The sequence below is a fragment of the Pan troglodytes genome, chromosome 5 (genome assembly GCF_028858775.2).
Source record: "Pan troglodytes isolate AG18354 chromosome 5, NHGRI_mPanTro3-v2.0_pri, whole genome shotgun sequence".
In the NCBI taxonomy this organism is placed as follows: Eukaryota; Metazoa; Chordata; class Mammalia; order Primates; family Hominidae; genus Pan; species Pan troglodytes.
In genome coordinates, this window is record NC_072403.2 from 38,207,064 (window position 1) to 38,221,717 (window position 14,654).

Below are 14,654 nucleotides of genomic sequence, written 5' to 3' on the forward strand. Positions count from 1 at the left end.
ACATTAGAGATTAAATTCAACCTGTTCACTTTAAAGATGAGAAAAATAGAGATGAATGAGCTGACAAAGTCACACATAAGTAATTAAGGACTTGCACTGTTAAGTTAGATAGATGTAGATTAGAAGGTAAACATCACCATTTCTTCCTGATTTTTGGCAAACCATGTATGTCTCTAAGATTGTTTCTTAGCTGTAAAATGAGGATAAAGCAATTAAACTTTATAATTATTGTAAGAAAAAATGAAATAATTCCCATAACACATTCAGCATCGTGCCTGGCATACAATTAATATTTTAAAAAACTATTATTTTTATAAATGAAAAACATTATTTGTAAGACTACAAGCAGCGATTTCAGTCTTAGGACTTCCATAGAGAGCTGGGTGTCCCATCATTAGAGCTTACCTGCAAAGCTTCCGTGCCCAGAGCCCTCCTCTCCCACCTGACAGGAAGCAAAGGGAAGCTCCATCTTTCCGTGTTGGTTAATTGTGGCCCCAGAGGTTACCATGACTTAGGAACAACAGGACATGGGGTCGTATTGTGTGTGCTGGGTCTCCAGTGGGTCTCAGAGAACTCAGAGGAGTGACTCTTCTCCTAAAACCTTCTTGAGAGACAGACTTGTGTCAACCTACCCCAAACACTGGCTTGACTTCCTGATCTCAGAAGGGTAAGGTACACAGGTGTGTGTCTCTCCTCAGATTGTGGAGTTACTTTGCGCCTTCCAGGGACCCTTCCCTTTATGTTTATGGCCTAATGGGGTTGAAGGTGCCATAGTAGACTCTGGTAGAGATTGGGTTGTGTTTGTTACCCTGATTTTCCTCAAAAACTCTTTTGTGGGCTGAAAGGTGTGCTTAAGCTCACCTAAAGCACACACATGGACACACATTCCTGGAGCAGGTGACTTGATGGAGAGCAAGGAATTGATGGAAAGAGCACATAAGGGATCCACATTCTATGCACCTAGGCAGGGAGGCAGGCTGGTTGCCTTGGGCTGGGAGAAGAGGCCATAAAAAGGAGGGAGCTAGTAAGGAGGTAAAGGGGAAACTCAAAGGGGCTCAGACATCGGCCGGTTATGTTTTAAACCACTTATCTCAGGTACAGCAAAATAATACCCTCAGTCCAACTCCGAGATTTAAAAAACAAAAATTAGGCTGGGTGCAGTGGCTCATGCCTGTAATCCTGCCCTTTGGGAGGCCAAGGCCAGCGGATCATGAGGTCAGGAGATCAAGACCATCCTGGCCAACATGGTGAAACCCCATCTCTACTAAAAATACAAAAAAAAACAAAAACAAAAACAAAAAACAAATTAGCTGGGTGTGGTGGTGTGTGCCTGTAGTCCCAGTTACTCAGGAGGCTGAGGCAGGAGAATAGCTTGAATCCAGGAGACGGAGGTTGCAGTGAGCCAAGATGGCATCATTGCACTCCAGCTTGGGCAACAGAGCGAGACTCCGTCTCAAAAAAAAAAAAAATGCCCAGCGCCGTGGCTCACACCTGTAATCCCAGCACTTTGGGAGGCTGAGGTGGGGGGATCACGAGATCAGGAGATCGAGACCATCCTGGCTAACACGGTGAAATCTCATCTCTACTAAAAATACAAAAAAATAGCCAGGCGTGGTGGCGGGCGCCTGTAGTCCCAGCTACTTGGGAGGCTGAGGCAGGAGAATGGCCTGAACCCGGGAGGGGGAGCTTGCAGTGAGCCGAGATTGCGCCACTGCACTCCAGCCTGGGCGACAGAGTGAGACTCCATCTCAAAAAAAAAAAAAAAAAAAAAATTGCCACACTCACAGGATCCCAGGTTGCACTCAGAAAGTAACAGCTCCCTCCCAATAGTGATTAGCTTAGGGATGTACTGGGGTGAGGAGCAGGTGCAGGACCCCATAGCAGAGTTGAGCAGGGAGGTGCTGGGTGCAACCCTGGTTGTCATAATGATGCTGCCCTTGTTCACACTTGAAATGTTTTCAAAGGGCCTCCAGGCCGCGGCCAGCTGTCTGCTGTCATCCCGCACACATTCTGAGGCAGCTCCCTTTCCCCTCAACACATAGAACAGAGATGATGCCATGCTCCCTATAGGTGTCCATCTGATGCTCACTGGAATCTCCATGAGCCCCCAAAGTGTCAGGTAACACAGCTGCAACCTCCTTGAATGAGGCCATTACTTTGCTGGTCTCCTCTGGTATTTAATGAACATAGGACCTGGTAAAATCGTGCCTCAGTTTCTCCTCTGGGTCACATGGTCTCGTGGTAGCTCCCCTCCCTCTGCTGGGGAGGGCAGAGGCTCCCTCCACAGGTGTGTGCCACCACCTCGTACTTACCCAGCTCAGTCTGGAGTTTCTCTGGAAAAAGAAAAAGAATAACATATTAAGGAATTTGGTGTAAGGGAAAGGAGAGAAACTATTTTTTAAAAAAGAAAGCAATTTATACATTATATAGGGAAGCTCAATTCATTAAAAAAATGAAATGCAGAAAAATACTGATTCTTTCCCACAGATTACCCAATGATACAGCTTTTTTTCCTTTTCTCTGCACAACAAAAATGCTGTCACTTCTATCTCCCCATGATTCTGTTGGTTTCTTCTGATATTTACAGCATAAATACTTAGCTATCAGCATGAAAATAACATATGTTCCTTTTATAGATACACAGAAAGTACAAAATTATATGGACATAAACAGTATCACCTATAATTACAAAGTAGAGAGACGAATTATATGTAATATACAATCAGCTTCATTTAAAATTAAAATGTAACATTAACTTTAAAGTTTTTTTAATCTATCCATTTATATGAATAACTGTATACTTATATCCAAATGTGGAGGGTATCCTGAAAGTTTTAGTGCAGTTATAAGTTATTTAAGGCCAATAACTTTTATGTGATTGGAAATGTCAATTTATAGGTAGATGTCATGTTTATCATTGAATAGTGCATCATGAGGATTTTTTTCAAACATTAAAATTATTTAAAAATATCCTTTTTCATTAATGCTATAATGTATAGTAAGACAAGATTCCACACTGTACTGTTGTTTTGGGGGGTTGGTTGTTTTTGCTGCTATTTATAAATAAGGCCATAATTAATATTCTATTATGCAAACAGTTGTCTACATCTCTGATTATCTTCATATGATAGATTTCTAGAAGTAATCAGCACAAGACAGCATAGGAAAACATTTCAGTTGAAGAAATATAGCTTTATTTTCTTTACAATGCAATGAATACTTGTGAGTAAAAACAATCAATGCAGAAGAAGGAAAGGTAGAACTCAAAAATAACGGAGGCGCCATAACAGCTATTCAAGTAAAATGTAGTGCGTATATTTCCAGTCATAAATGTTTTATGGCTTTCAATACATATGGCTATATGATAGATAATGTCTCTTGATAAAAATACGAGGTGCTGTGGTGCAGTCCCTGGGACCTCTCCTGCTGATCTGAGCATGTGGGTCCTAGAGGCAGAGCACTGACCTGGGAGGCTGATGACCGACCCCTTCTCCTCAGTGAGGACGGGGTTGTGGACCAAGCAGGACACTGACTCTGCAGAGGCGTTCCTGACCACCAGGGTGGCTTCCACATAGAACAGGCCATCTTCATCTTGGATGTGATGCTCAGACACGGCCAGCAGCTTCTCCCCCTGGATGTCTTCCCAATACACCTGGGGCTCTGGGAACCAGCCCCTTGTAGTGCACACAAGCTGGACTCCACTCTCCCCAGGTCCCTCCATGTGGATGTTAGGGGCAGACCCCAGATCTGCAGAGGGAAGCCACAGCTCTGACACCCAGAGCCCACAGAGGCAGAAATCACAGAGGCTGAGATCCCAGTGATGTTGCTCACAAGGAGGTGGCCGGAGTTCAGGAGTCTGAGAAGCAGAAAGTCGACCTCAGTCTCCCCATTCAAATGTGAGTTGAGATACACTTTATTTGTTCCCCAGGCTGGGTCTTTACATTTTAGCATCTGACCAGTACTTTTCTCCAGATCCAGAAAGGGGAATCGGAGAAGGGGGACATCATGACATTTTGCAACGCCTCTAGCACTGCAAACAGAGATGAGGTGTAATTTATTCATTAATTCCTCTGTGCCATGAACTCTGCCTTTTTCATCTTAAAATTATCTGTATTGGGCACACTGTCTCGTATTTTAGATGATGTCTTGAACTCCAATTTAGATTGAAGATTTAACACAAAGTCAGAAATCACTCCCCAGGGGCCTGTTCTTCCTGCATATTTTGCTGGTGGCTGTGATCTTCGGAAGCAAGTGGATAAACGGGAGCATGTGAAATGCGAATCTCCACGAGTCGTTATTTGTAGCTAAATATTCTATTCAATGGGTGAGATGGTTTTGAGAAATCCTAGTTTACAACAGTTTATGAAATCATGAATTTTTTTTCTCTATTTAACGTGAAACTCCCACACCCAAACTAAGGGGACTATATTTTCCATAAATGGGAATTCTGTCTTAATCACTTGCTGGTAAAAGAGAGATCCACTCCCTTCCCTTGGAGCCTTAGAAAATGTGTGACTTATTTGTAAATGTTCCTGATATTGAAATACATCAGTACATTCCCTGTCCCCCCATGTCAGAAATATATGTATTCCTCCATCCATTTTGAATCACCTTGAACATAGTAACAGTAATGGATGTTAAGAAAAAAAAAAAAGGTATTAGGAAACAGCCTCCCAGGGAAGTAAAGAAGGAAGCAGTATCAGCTGGAGACGTTAACATCTCCAGAGAACTATTTTCCCCATTTGCCTTAGTAATTGGATTTACTTGATTTTCTCTTTAGAGCATGGAGGAGTTAGCCCTGTCAGGGAATCATATGATAGTTTACTTTTCATAAGACAGACCCATTCTTCAGTTGTCCCCTTCTTCCCTATTCCTTCCTGCTTAGCTAATACAACAGCAATATGAAGAACCTTCCCATTCACAGAGGGTGTGTCCAAAAGCATCTGTGAGTCCCCAATTCATAGAACACTAGTATATAACAATCTCCAAAGCACGACATTCTTAGCCTTTTCAGTCTTGTTGATAGCTTTCTAACTGAGGGCATTTCACAAGGAAAGAACATTTTCACGTCTCAGTTTCTGCATAGATGGGATTGGGTAGAGAAAAACCAATGCCCTGAGATACAGATGCCAGACGTCAGCTGGGCTCATTCACGCAGCAATTGGTTTGCTCTTGCGCACCAGCCTTAGGTAGCACAAATGTGTGTCTCAGCAAAATTGCTAAAGACTGCATGTCATGGATTCCAAATAATCCTCAAGAACAGTCAAAACTGTGCAAATTAAATTTGGGAAAATATTTTAACACTAAGCTTGAAGACTCCAGAACCACTTATTTTTAAATCAATCAGGGTAGAGAACTAAGCATTAGGAATTACCTTGATGATTCAAAAGGATTTCCTCAACTGTCACAAAGCTTACCACAAATTAATATATCTCTGCCTCTTGAGACCCTGTGTCTTTCCCCAGATATTCACCTGCTACTTTGAGCAGCAAGCTTGTTTCTCCACAGTAGTTCCCATCCTGGAAATGGCACCAGTATTGTCCATTGTCGGAGGGCTGGATGTTGTGTATCTTCAGTGCCACATTTCCCTTTGCAATGCCATTCTCTATCCACTCTACTTGGCCTCTGTACTCCTCCATCTGCATCTCAGTCACCTCCACTCCAGCCCTGTGCACAAACACAGGGGTGCTGGGCTCTGAGCAGTACCACCTCACCTCCATGTGCATTGTGGTCCTCTTGGGGAGTAGCTGGCAGGTTAACAGGGCATCTTCCCCAACCCTGGCCAGGATAGGATGAGCAGGGCCAATGACTCTAAAGTCTTCTATAAAATAAGTGAAAAAGAGGAACGAGGAAATGCCAATCAGAAAATCATATGCATACTTTGGGGTGTCCAGCCTGTCAAAATGGAGGCAACTAGAAGAGGGAGAGATATATGTTTAATGTTTTAGAGAAATCCAGCATGATGATTTGCACATCTGTTTGTTACAGAGTCAATTTTGTGTACTGAAAACAAATGCAGTTCAAAAATGTGGGTGAGGTTGCTGTCTGTCACCTACCAGCTATGTGATTTGGTGGCAAATCTATTACTCTTGGTAAGATTTTGAGATTTGAAGTCCTAATTTCTTCATCTTCAAGATACTAATACCAGCATGCCTGGGTTGTTTTTATTCTCAAGTAAATTATTTATTCCTTGAGTCATTTATTCTCATGTAAATTGACTTTTTAAATTGGAAACCTTATTCTTGTTATTAACATTTTATTTTCCTGAAGTTTAGATAATAAATCCATTTATTAGCTTTTTTAGCCTTTCAGGATTCCTCTTCTCTTAGATATAAAACTGTTTTTTTTGTTTGTTTTTTTGTTTTTTTTCCCGTCTGGAGTTGGCAGGAGGCCAGTTACTGGGACTATGTACAATGCAGTTTTCACAAGGACATTTTGTGCTGGATTAAGGACACTGGTTTGTCTAGAGATTTTTGGGTCTTCCAAACAAATTCTAAGACATGTCTGATCTCTTCCTTGTTATCTGCAAATTGAAGAGATGTTTAACAGTTATGTATGTTATTATGTTTGATCATTTTATTTCATGTATGATATGTTCTTTCTCATTCCAAATGCTCTGGGGCCATTTGCTCTTTCTCTGTGCAGATCCAATCCTGCTAGGAAGAATCTCACCCTACTTAGCTGCTGCTGGGTATCAAATAGATGCTGCTCAAAAGGTGGCTAAAGAGCCTAAGTGGAGATCTGCTTGTATTCTTCATTGATGAAGTCTAAATATGAAGCTAGAACTGAAGACATTCCATCAGATTGACTGTTTCAGGGTAGGGAGCTGCAGCACAAGCACAGAGAAGCCAGCAGCCTCATCACATCACACCAGCTCTGAGGCGCCGAGGCAGACACACCAGCTCTGCGGCGCCGAGGCAGACACACCAGCTCTGCGGTGCCGAGGCAGAGCCTGCGCCCTCTGATGCTCTGTGTCGTGTTTTTTCCCACTTCGCCATGCTGCATTTTCCTTAGGGCTCTGACATCTCCTTCTGACACTGATTTTTTTTTTTTGACACTGAATTTTTAAATAATTATTTTTCAAGGAGCGACATTTTGACGTCAAAATTCAGCTAGTGAGATTTCCAAAGTCCCTTTCTTCTAATTTCTTATTTCCAAGTATTTTTTTAATTGCAGCTTAATTTATGGTAAGAAGCAGCTGCATTTCTTGACCCCAAAGTACTAGAGTGAATTAATAATTTAACGTGGTGCAACCACTGATTCAAGTGCTTTTAATGTCTCATTTAATCCTAAAGCCTGTGCTGGCCTCTGAGATGTAGTTACTGCTGTTATTCTCATTAAAAAGATGAAAGAACTAAGGTATGAGGTGCTCAAGTAACTTTCCAAAGGTGACTCAGCTAGGAGTGGAGGAGCTCCTCAAAAGTGAGGAGTTCCTTTTTGGATACAGGTGGCTTGGCCCCAGACTTACACTCTTAGATGTTGTTCTAGACCTTTGGACCCAGACTAGCTCACTGGGACATTAGACTATACAGTAAAGGGAGAAGGGAATCCTACCTGACTGCTTCATTGTCAGCAGGATGAATAGGAAGGAGGCGACTGCACCAGACAGATTGTACCCTGGAAAATCCACCATCCTCCCTGGAACAAAGATAAGGAAACGCTGTGCCTAAGTGAGGCTGTGACACACCCGGCACACTCCATGGCTCCCATTGGTTATGCAGTCTTAGCAGAGAATCCACATCAACCCCTGCACAGTCAATGAAATGGGCTTGGCTCCATTTCTCTGCAATTATTGGTCACATCCAACCCTTTACCTAACGTGTTATATTGTGAGACAATGTAGCAAATGTAAGAAGCCTTGCTTGCTCATTTCGGCTTGCTAGCATACTTTCACAAAGCCCCTGAGTCTGTGATGACCTGCAGCTCTCCAGAAAGATGCTTCAAAGACAAAACAAGATTGAACACACGGCCTCCCATCTCTCTTGCCTGAGTCACTCTACTCCTTAAAAGATAAGCAATAATAGTCCTTGCCTTTTCCTACACATAAGATAACGTCTGATTGAAGGATACCTCTGTAACCTATAACCAGATCTGCTCATACACCCAAACGTTGATGTAGTTCCCCTTCAATGTAGCTTCTGAGCTAATTTGATGTAGTGATTAATATGTAACCTCCTGACATCGAAAAGGATATGGATTTGTTTCTGAATCATAAAGTTTTACTGATTGTTTTGTGCATGAAATACTTTAGTCTATATATTGTCATCTGTGTCCAATGATTGTAACCTCTGTATTGTACCCTCCAATGAAAAAAGACAACTCCAATATGAAGAGCCCCTTTCTTTCTGCCTGAACTTCCTTCCAAAAGCCTTCCAACTTGTAACAGACTTTGGACCACCCTCAACTTCGTTGGTGTGTCTTCCTACATCAGTCCTGACATTTGCCTTCCAATAGAACTTTATGAAATTATTCCTGCCTCAACAACCCTAATTTCATGAGACAATATTTTAAGCAATTTTTTAGGTATAAGGAAGTCTTGTGACTGAAATGAAAAAACACTTGAGGTAAAGGAACAATAATATTAAAAAAACCCCAAACCAAACCAAAGCAAACAAAACTCCTTAGGTTCATCTGTTGTGAGCTTGCAAAACTTATAGAGCAAGATTCAAATATTTTTTCCTGTCCTCCTCCCAACTCCTCCTGCAAAGCCTTCCTTTACCACAGTTTTCTACACATGGAGGAAAGGGCAGGAAGGCTCTGCATCTCCACACTGCAGCCAGAAAGCCAACATTCAGTGCTAGCACTCAGAGAACCCGGGACACAGAGATGCCGTGGAAAGTGAAAGAAAGAGTAGTAGAAAGATAGTCGGGGAAATATCTGTAAGTGGCCTTTTAGAATAGACTTAAAAACACGAATGAATTAAAAAAACAAAAAGCCCAACTGGCAGAAACTGGCAAACCCAGCAACGCCACTGTACCAGCTTAACAAAAATACTTCACACAGCTAAAAAGTTTAAAACTTACCAGGACAAGGATAGAAGGCTAGTTTTACCATTGAAAAATACAAACTTCAGAGTGAAAGAAGTCTAAGACTTATTATATGTGATGTGTCAAGTATTTTATTGAAAGAAAACTTGCTTCACACAAAGTAGAGAAACCAGCTCAGGAGCAATGTCAAGTCAATTACAGTTTCCCCCTTTCCAAGAAACTACTGCTAGTAAGATTTTATGGGACAGGGGTAAAATTCAACATTCTGAAATGGAGATTTAACAATCAAATGAATCAGGAGATTGTTGTTACACAAATATTGCCCATTTGCTTTATAAAAAATATGTACTTTCATATAAGATATCTCTAAGGAAACTTATATGAGCCCATTCACAATACCTAGATCGAAAAGGGCAGTATGATATTTATGTGAAAATGGGGTTGGGTGTTAGAAGACAGTGCAGACCATGAGCACCTTGCCACCTGAAACTTACCAGTCACCTCCCCTTAGACTGAAGGGTGTTGCTGATGCCTCCTTGACTCCTTTTGTGAAAAGCAGGAACTTTTTTTTCCACCAAGTAAGAATAAAGAAAGCCCCACAACATCCATACCAAGCATGATTTCTCAGTCGTGTGAACTAAAATGAACTCACATTTGCTACAGACCACTTCAGAGGCTTGCGTTCCTGTAGGTCTTTTATATCAAAGCGGTGGGAGGGAAAATCTACAAGTGAACTCTCAAAAAAATTGCTCAAATCAATGAAGCTTTCGCAGAATGTTGGGAGAATCCATCTCCAGTGCTCAGATAGATTGTGAGAGAATATATCAGGGAGGATAACCACCTTGGACCAGGGTTCTTAATGGGGAAAGAGGCTGTTTTGCCCTTGGAGGACATTTGGCAATGTCTGGGAACATTTTCAGTTGTCACAACTGGGGGAGGGGACATATATTGAGTAGAAACCAGGGATGCTGCTAAACATTCTATGAGGCACGTGGCAGCCCCCACAACAAAGAATCATCCAGCCCAGAAGGCCGGTGGTGCCGAGGAAATGCCCTGCCACAGGGTTTGCTGTCAGGATGCTGAAAAGCTTTGGCACATTTTTTGAAAATAGATAACTAGACTTAAATTGCCATCTTTAAGTAAAAACCTTTTAAAATGATAAGCTTTTGACTCCTCCGTTTTACTATTTGCATGTAATGCAAGAATCTTCTGAAACTGCTGTTCCTATTAAATATAGTAAATTTTGGTGTTGTCAAGATATATGATATAATATGCAAATGTATCATCAAATTATCAAAAACCCATGTTTAATTTAATTTAATTTTCTGGATAAAGTATAAGTGTTAAATTGTAATAATAAGTGGTAGCTTATGTTTAGGCATTAGATGATGAACAATTCTGAATTTCAAGGCCTATCCTGCACTGCTAAAACTCATATCAAAGAAAATTGCAAATAACTACGTATCATGGGTCATTAGAACTTTTTTCAGTAAAAGCCTCAAATGTTGCTCCTCAAAATGCCAAGCAGCCACAGTAACTAACTGGTAAGAATAAATTAACTTAGTTCACGAAGTCGAAAGCTGATGTATCTATGTAGACATTAAAAACAGCTATAGTTTATCATATGTTAAAACAACACATTTTTATAGAGAAAGCTAAAATAAGATTTCTAGGAGACAAAGTGAATTGGGTTTTTGTGTGTGTGTGTGTGTGACCTTGGACATCTTTGTTTACTTTCTTGAGCCTGTATTTTCTCTGCTGTGTGGTGGAGACAATCATCCTAACGTTTTCCAAGCTGTGTCATGACCATGTGACAGAAGAAGACGTTAAGGCTCAGGGACACATGCCCCACATCATCCATGACAAATGAAAATGTGATCCTGGTTTTCTTGTTTTTAATTTCGTGCTTCTTCCTCACTCAGCCTGCTTCACGAGAACACTGTGAGGGTCAAATGGGCTACAATCGCACTTTGAAGACTGCACAGTGGGATATAAATATAAGTGGGAGGCAGTGTAACAGGTGGCAGCATTTCCCTAAAGGACATTGATTCCGTCCGTATGTCCTACTCTCTAATCTGAGACAATGTCCCCAGCTTCCCGTGGCCATCCTTCACCAGGGAATCCAAACCACTCACATGTCTCCCTCTCTCCTTTGGGGCAAAACCCGGTGCTACTGGGTCTTCTCACTTAGCCCCAGATGTACCTTCATCCACATAGCAGGTGGTCAAAAACAGGTCAGAGCCCTGGGGTGTGCTAATCAAAGACAGACCAGAGAGCCAGAGAGTGTGGAGGCCTCCTCCAGGACTTTGGGTGAAGGAGGATTTAAGCCCCCAGTTGAAGGCAGAGCCAAATCCCAGAGGCCCTCTGAAAATGAGATTGCATTCTGAAAATCAGAATAGCACATTCACCTCCTAACAGCTATAATCCTCTCAAAGGTGAAACTCTGGGGACAAGTGGACTTTGGCTGGGTTCAGTTGTGAATTCTGCAGACGTGCACACAAAATCACGACACTGGCAATTCTCACCTTCCCCAGAAAGCCAAGGCCTTCATGGAGGCCTCATGTGCAACCCCCCAGTTAGGTCCTCACACAGACCCCACCGTCCCACACATCAGCGGGTGCTATCCACCCTTCCCTCCACCTTGCCACACATCAAAGATTCCCAACTAGTGCCAAGTCTCCACCAGAGCATGGCACTCATCGGGCTGGAGTTGGAAGCAAAACTGAATATCAAACGTGCCATCCCTCATTCCACTGATGAGAAAACAGAGACCCAGAGAAAGGAACTGCCCTCTCCAGGATCAGAGCTCTGGGCCAAGGTCCCTTGTGGGCTACTTTATTGCTCTTTTTACTCAGGTACTTTATCTCCCTTTGCTGAGTAATAAAAGGTTTAATTACTCTCAGATATTTACCAAAGAAATGTAATTAGCTTCTCAGCATAATATTCGGGCATGAAGAGTATAATGATAGGCACATTTTATGTGTGTTTTTGTTTCTGCCAGATTTTCCTTTACGTTCCCCTTAAGTCTGTGTTCCTTGAGCTAGAGGGGGTCTCAGATATAGTCTCAGGATTTCAAGAGTTCTCCAGAACAATTTTTAATTTAATTGCAGATTTTCATGTCAATGTAATAATAAAAGCATATGCGGCATTATGATGTTACAAGGTTTGAGCCGATTTTTTCCTGAAGTTTCTTTCCCTCCCGTTATGAGCAGCCCATAATTGGGTCCCCTGACTTACGGTTATGATTCTTAATGTAAGGGTTTCCCCCTCCATCCTTCAGTCTAGACAAAGACCCTCCCCTCACTGTAGAGGATGAGAGGTTTGGAGAGAAGAGAAACATAATTAAACATGGATGGGGATAGGAGGGTCTCTTTACCCTGGTTCTCTCTCAATTGCAGTAGAGGGGAATGAACCCCACTTCACCTCCGGTTCCCAGAATGGTAGCGATGCCCACAGATGTCCCTCTCAGAGTGGCAGCAAAGGAAAAGTTCCCCAAGGCAAGAAGTGGCAGACTCTGGAAGGCTCCAACAGTGGGATGAAGGTTTGCTGCCTAAAATGCTGGGATGGAATGTTCCAGCAAGAGGAGAGTGGCATCAAGGACATAACAGTGATCGTCACCTCTGTGGGAAGGACAGTGACGACCAGGAAACACGACGGGATAGTGACATATTGTCGGAGCTGATGATGCAAATGTGAGGAGAGACTTCTACACCAGCCCTGCACCGCCTCCCACCTCAGAACTTAGAAATCACACGGCGGGTGGAGGAGAGGCTGCTATTAAATTAATTGTGTGAAAGCCACTGAATTTATCTGGAAATTACCAGGTGAACTCCTCTGTCAGAAGACATAATAATGCTTTGCATACAAATTAAAATCCGTAATAGGAAAATACAGAAATTTACTTTATACATCTGAATGTGTGAAAAGATGCCGCTCATTGCATGCATTCTGTAGTATCATCTCTATGGTACCAAATGCTGGAATTATTTGAATTTTTTATGGTCAGTCACATCAGCGCCAACTCACCGCGTAAAGAAGCTCTGTTTACACTCGCGTGTGTGTGTTCTCACAAATCATCTGCATACACTTTCTCAGAGGTCTGCCTGTGCTGAGAACTGTGTCCTAAATTATGCTACCTATTATGGGAGGCCATTTTGTGCAGGAAGATGTTGGTGTGTGGGAGAGAAAAAAAAGAGTCACAATCTCTGCCATTCTGACTAGAGTCCACCTCCAGGAGAAGCGGGAAAACAAGGCATAAGCTGCTAGAACTGAGGAGAGGGAAAAACAAGCATCCGGCGAGGGCAGGAGGAACAGCAGAAGGGAGTCATGGATTGGCCTGGCCACCAGAGGGCAGCAGAGACAGGCTCACTGTCGGCTTCAAGGCTGTTCCGCAAGTCGATTCATTTACAGACTGTTCTTCAAATGCGGCGGTCACCTGTGACCCACATTCATAACTCCCTCAGCCACTAGACGACAAAAGAAGCCCTGAGTTTAGGCTGACTGAGATTTTCATTCTAGCTTTGCTATACATTTGGGCAAGCTTTACTTTGGGTAAGTCTGTCCTTTTCAGGGGTCTCAATTTTCTTAGTTTTTACACAGGGATAGTATGTGGGTGGCTCACATTAAAGTACTGTTGTAAGGATAAAGTAAGAATATAATCATGATACAAAATCCCTGTATAGCTATAAGGTGTCATTACTGGGAGTGGAAGGTCTTGGAAAGAAGGTGGATAGAAAAACAGAGGAGATTAGAAATGAAGATAAGAAATCAAGGTCAATCCAAGAAATTTCAGGAGTGTTGCTATGAATATGGAGAAGTTCAGGCGACGCCATCAGCTGTTTCTTGGGGACCTGGTTGAAAGATGTTTTGAGAGCTCTCAGATCAACTCACCAGAAAGATGATTACTTTGCGGGGTCTCCCAGCAGTGAGACTTATACAGGTATCGTTTCCTCAGGGAAAGGAAAGAAAAATCAGCAGCTCTCATCTCCTGGAGGCACAGTGGCTTGTCCTCCACAGTCCCCTCGGTTTGCTGACTGACTGGAGGAGAGAGAGCACCTGCAGAAGCCCTGCGACTCCTCCCCCAGATGTGAGTGGGGGGCCTGGGATTCCCGAGGCCAGTGAGGGGAGGGTGGTGCTCACAGGACGGAGGCCTTTCCTCACAGCGTGGCTACGGTTCAATCTGCACCTCTGGCCATTTTTCTTGATTGGCAAAAAGAAGGAAAGAAGAAAGGAAGGAAGGGAGGAAGGGAGGGAGGGGGAGGGAGGAGGGAGGGAAAGAAAAGAAAAGAAAAAAGAAGAAAAAAAAGAAAAGAGAAGAAAGGAGGAAGGGCAGGGAGTAGAACTTCTGAATAGGAAAATGCCCAAACATTTAGGGATGGAGGACTGAGGTATTCTTAGTTCTGGCTGACCTACAGTCTAAGTTGAGCTCTTTACATACATGGCTATCATATACTTTACAAAAAGTGTCTGACAAACCAGTTCCTCTAAAACTTTTAATTTTAAAAAATTTAGGTTGGGTGTGGTGGCTCACACCTGTAATCTCAGCACTTTGGGAGGCCGAGGCATGTGAATCACCCGAGGTCAGGAGTTTGAGACCAGCCTGGGCAACATGGTGAAACCCCGTTTTTACTAAAAATACAAAAATTAGCTGGGCGTGGTGGTGCACGC

The 14,654-nt window shown here is 42.7% G+C and overlaps 1 protein-coding gene across 1 annotated transcript in view; it reads right to left on the reverse strand.

The window, feature by feature from the left end:
• Positions 1-2,226: 2,226 nt before the first annotated feature.
• BTNL2 (butyrophilin like 2) overlaps positions 2,227-14,654 on the reverse strand; it is a 36,423-nt gene continuing 23,995 nt past the window's right edge. The window contains exons 2-5 of the mRNA XM_016955229.4: positions 7,555-7,638; positions 5,474-5,821; positions 3,466-3,747; positions 2,227-2,333 (exon numbers count right to left, since the gene is read on the reverse strand). Coding sequence (XP_016810718.3) covers positions 2,227-2,333; positions 3,466-3,747; positions 5,474-5,821; positions 7,555-7,633 — 816 coding nt within the window. The 5' untranslated portion in view covers positions 7,634-7,638. The remainder of the gene's footprint in view (positions 2,334-3,465; positions 3,748-5,473; positions 5,822-7,554; positions 7,639-14,654) is intronic.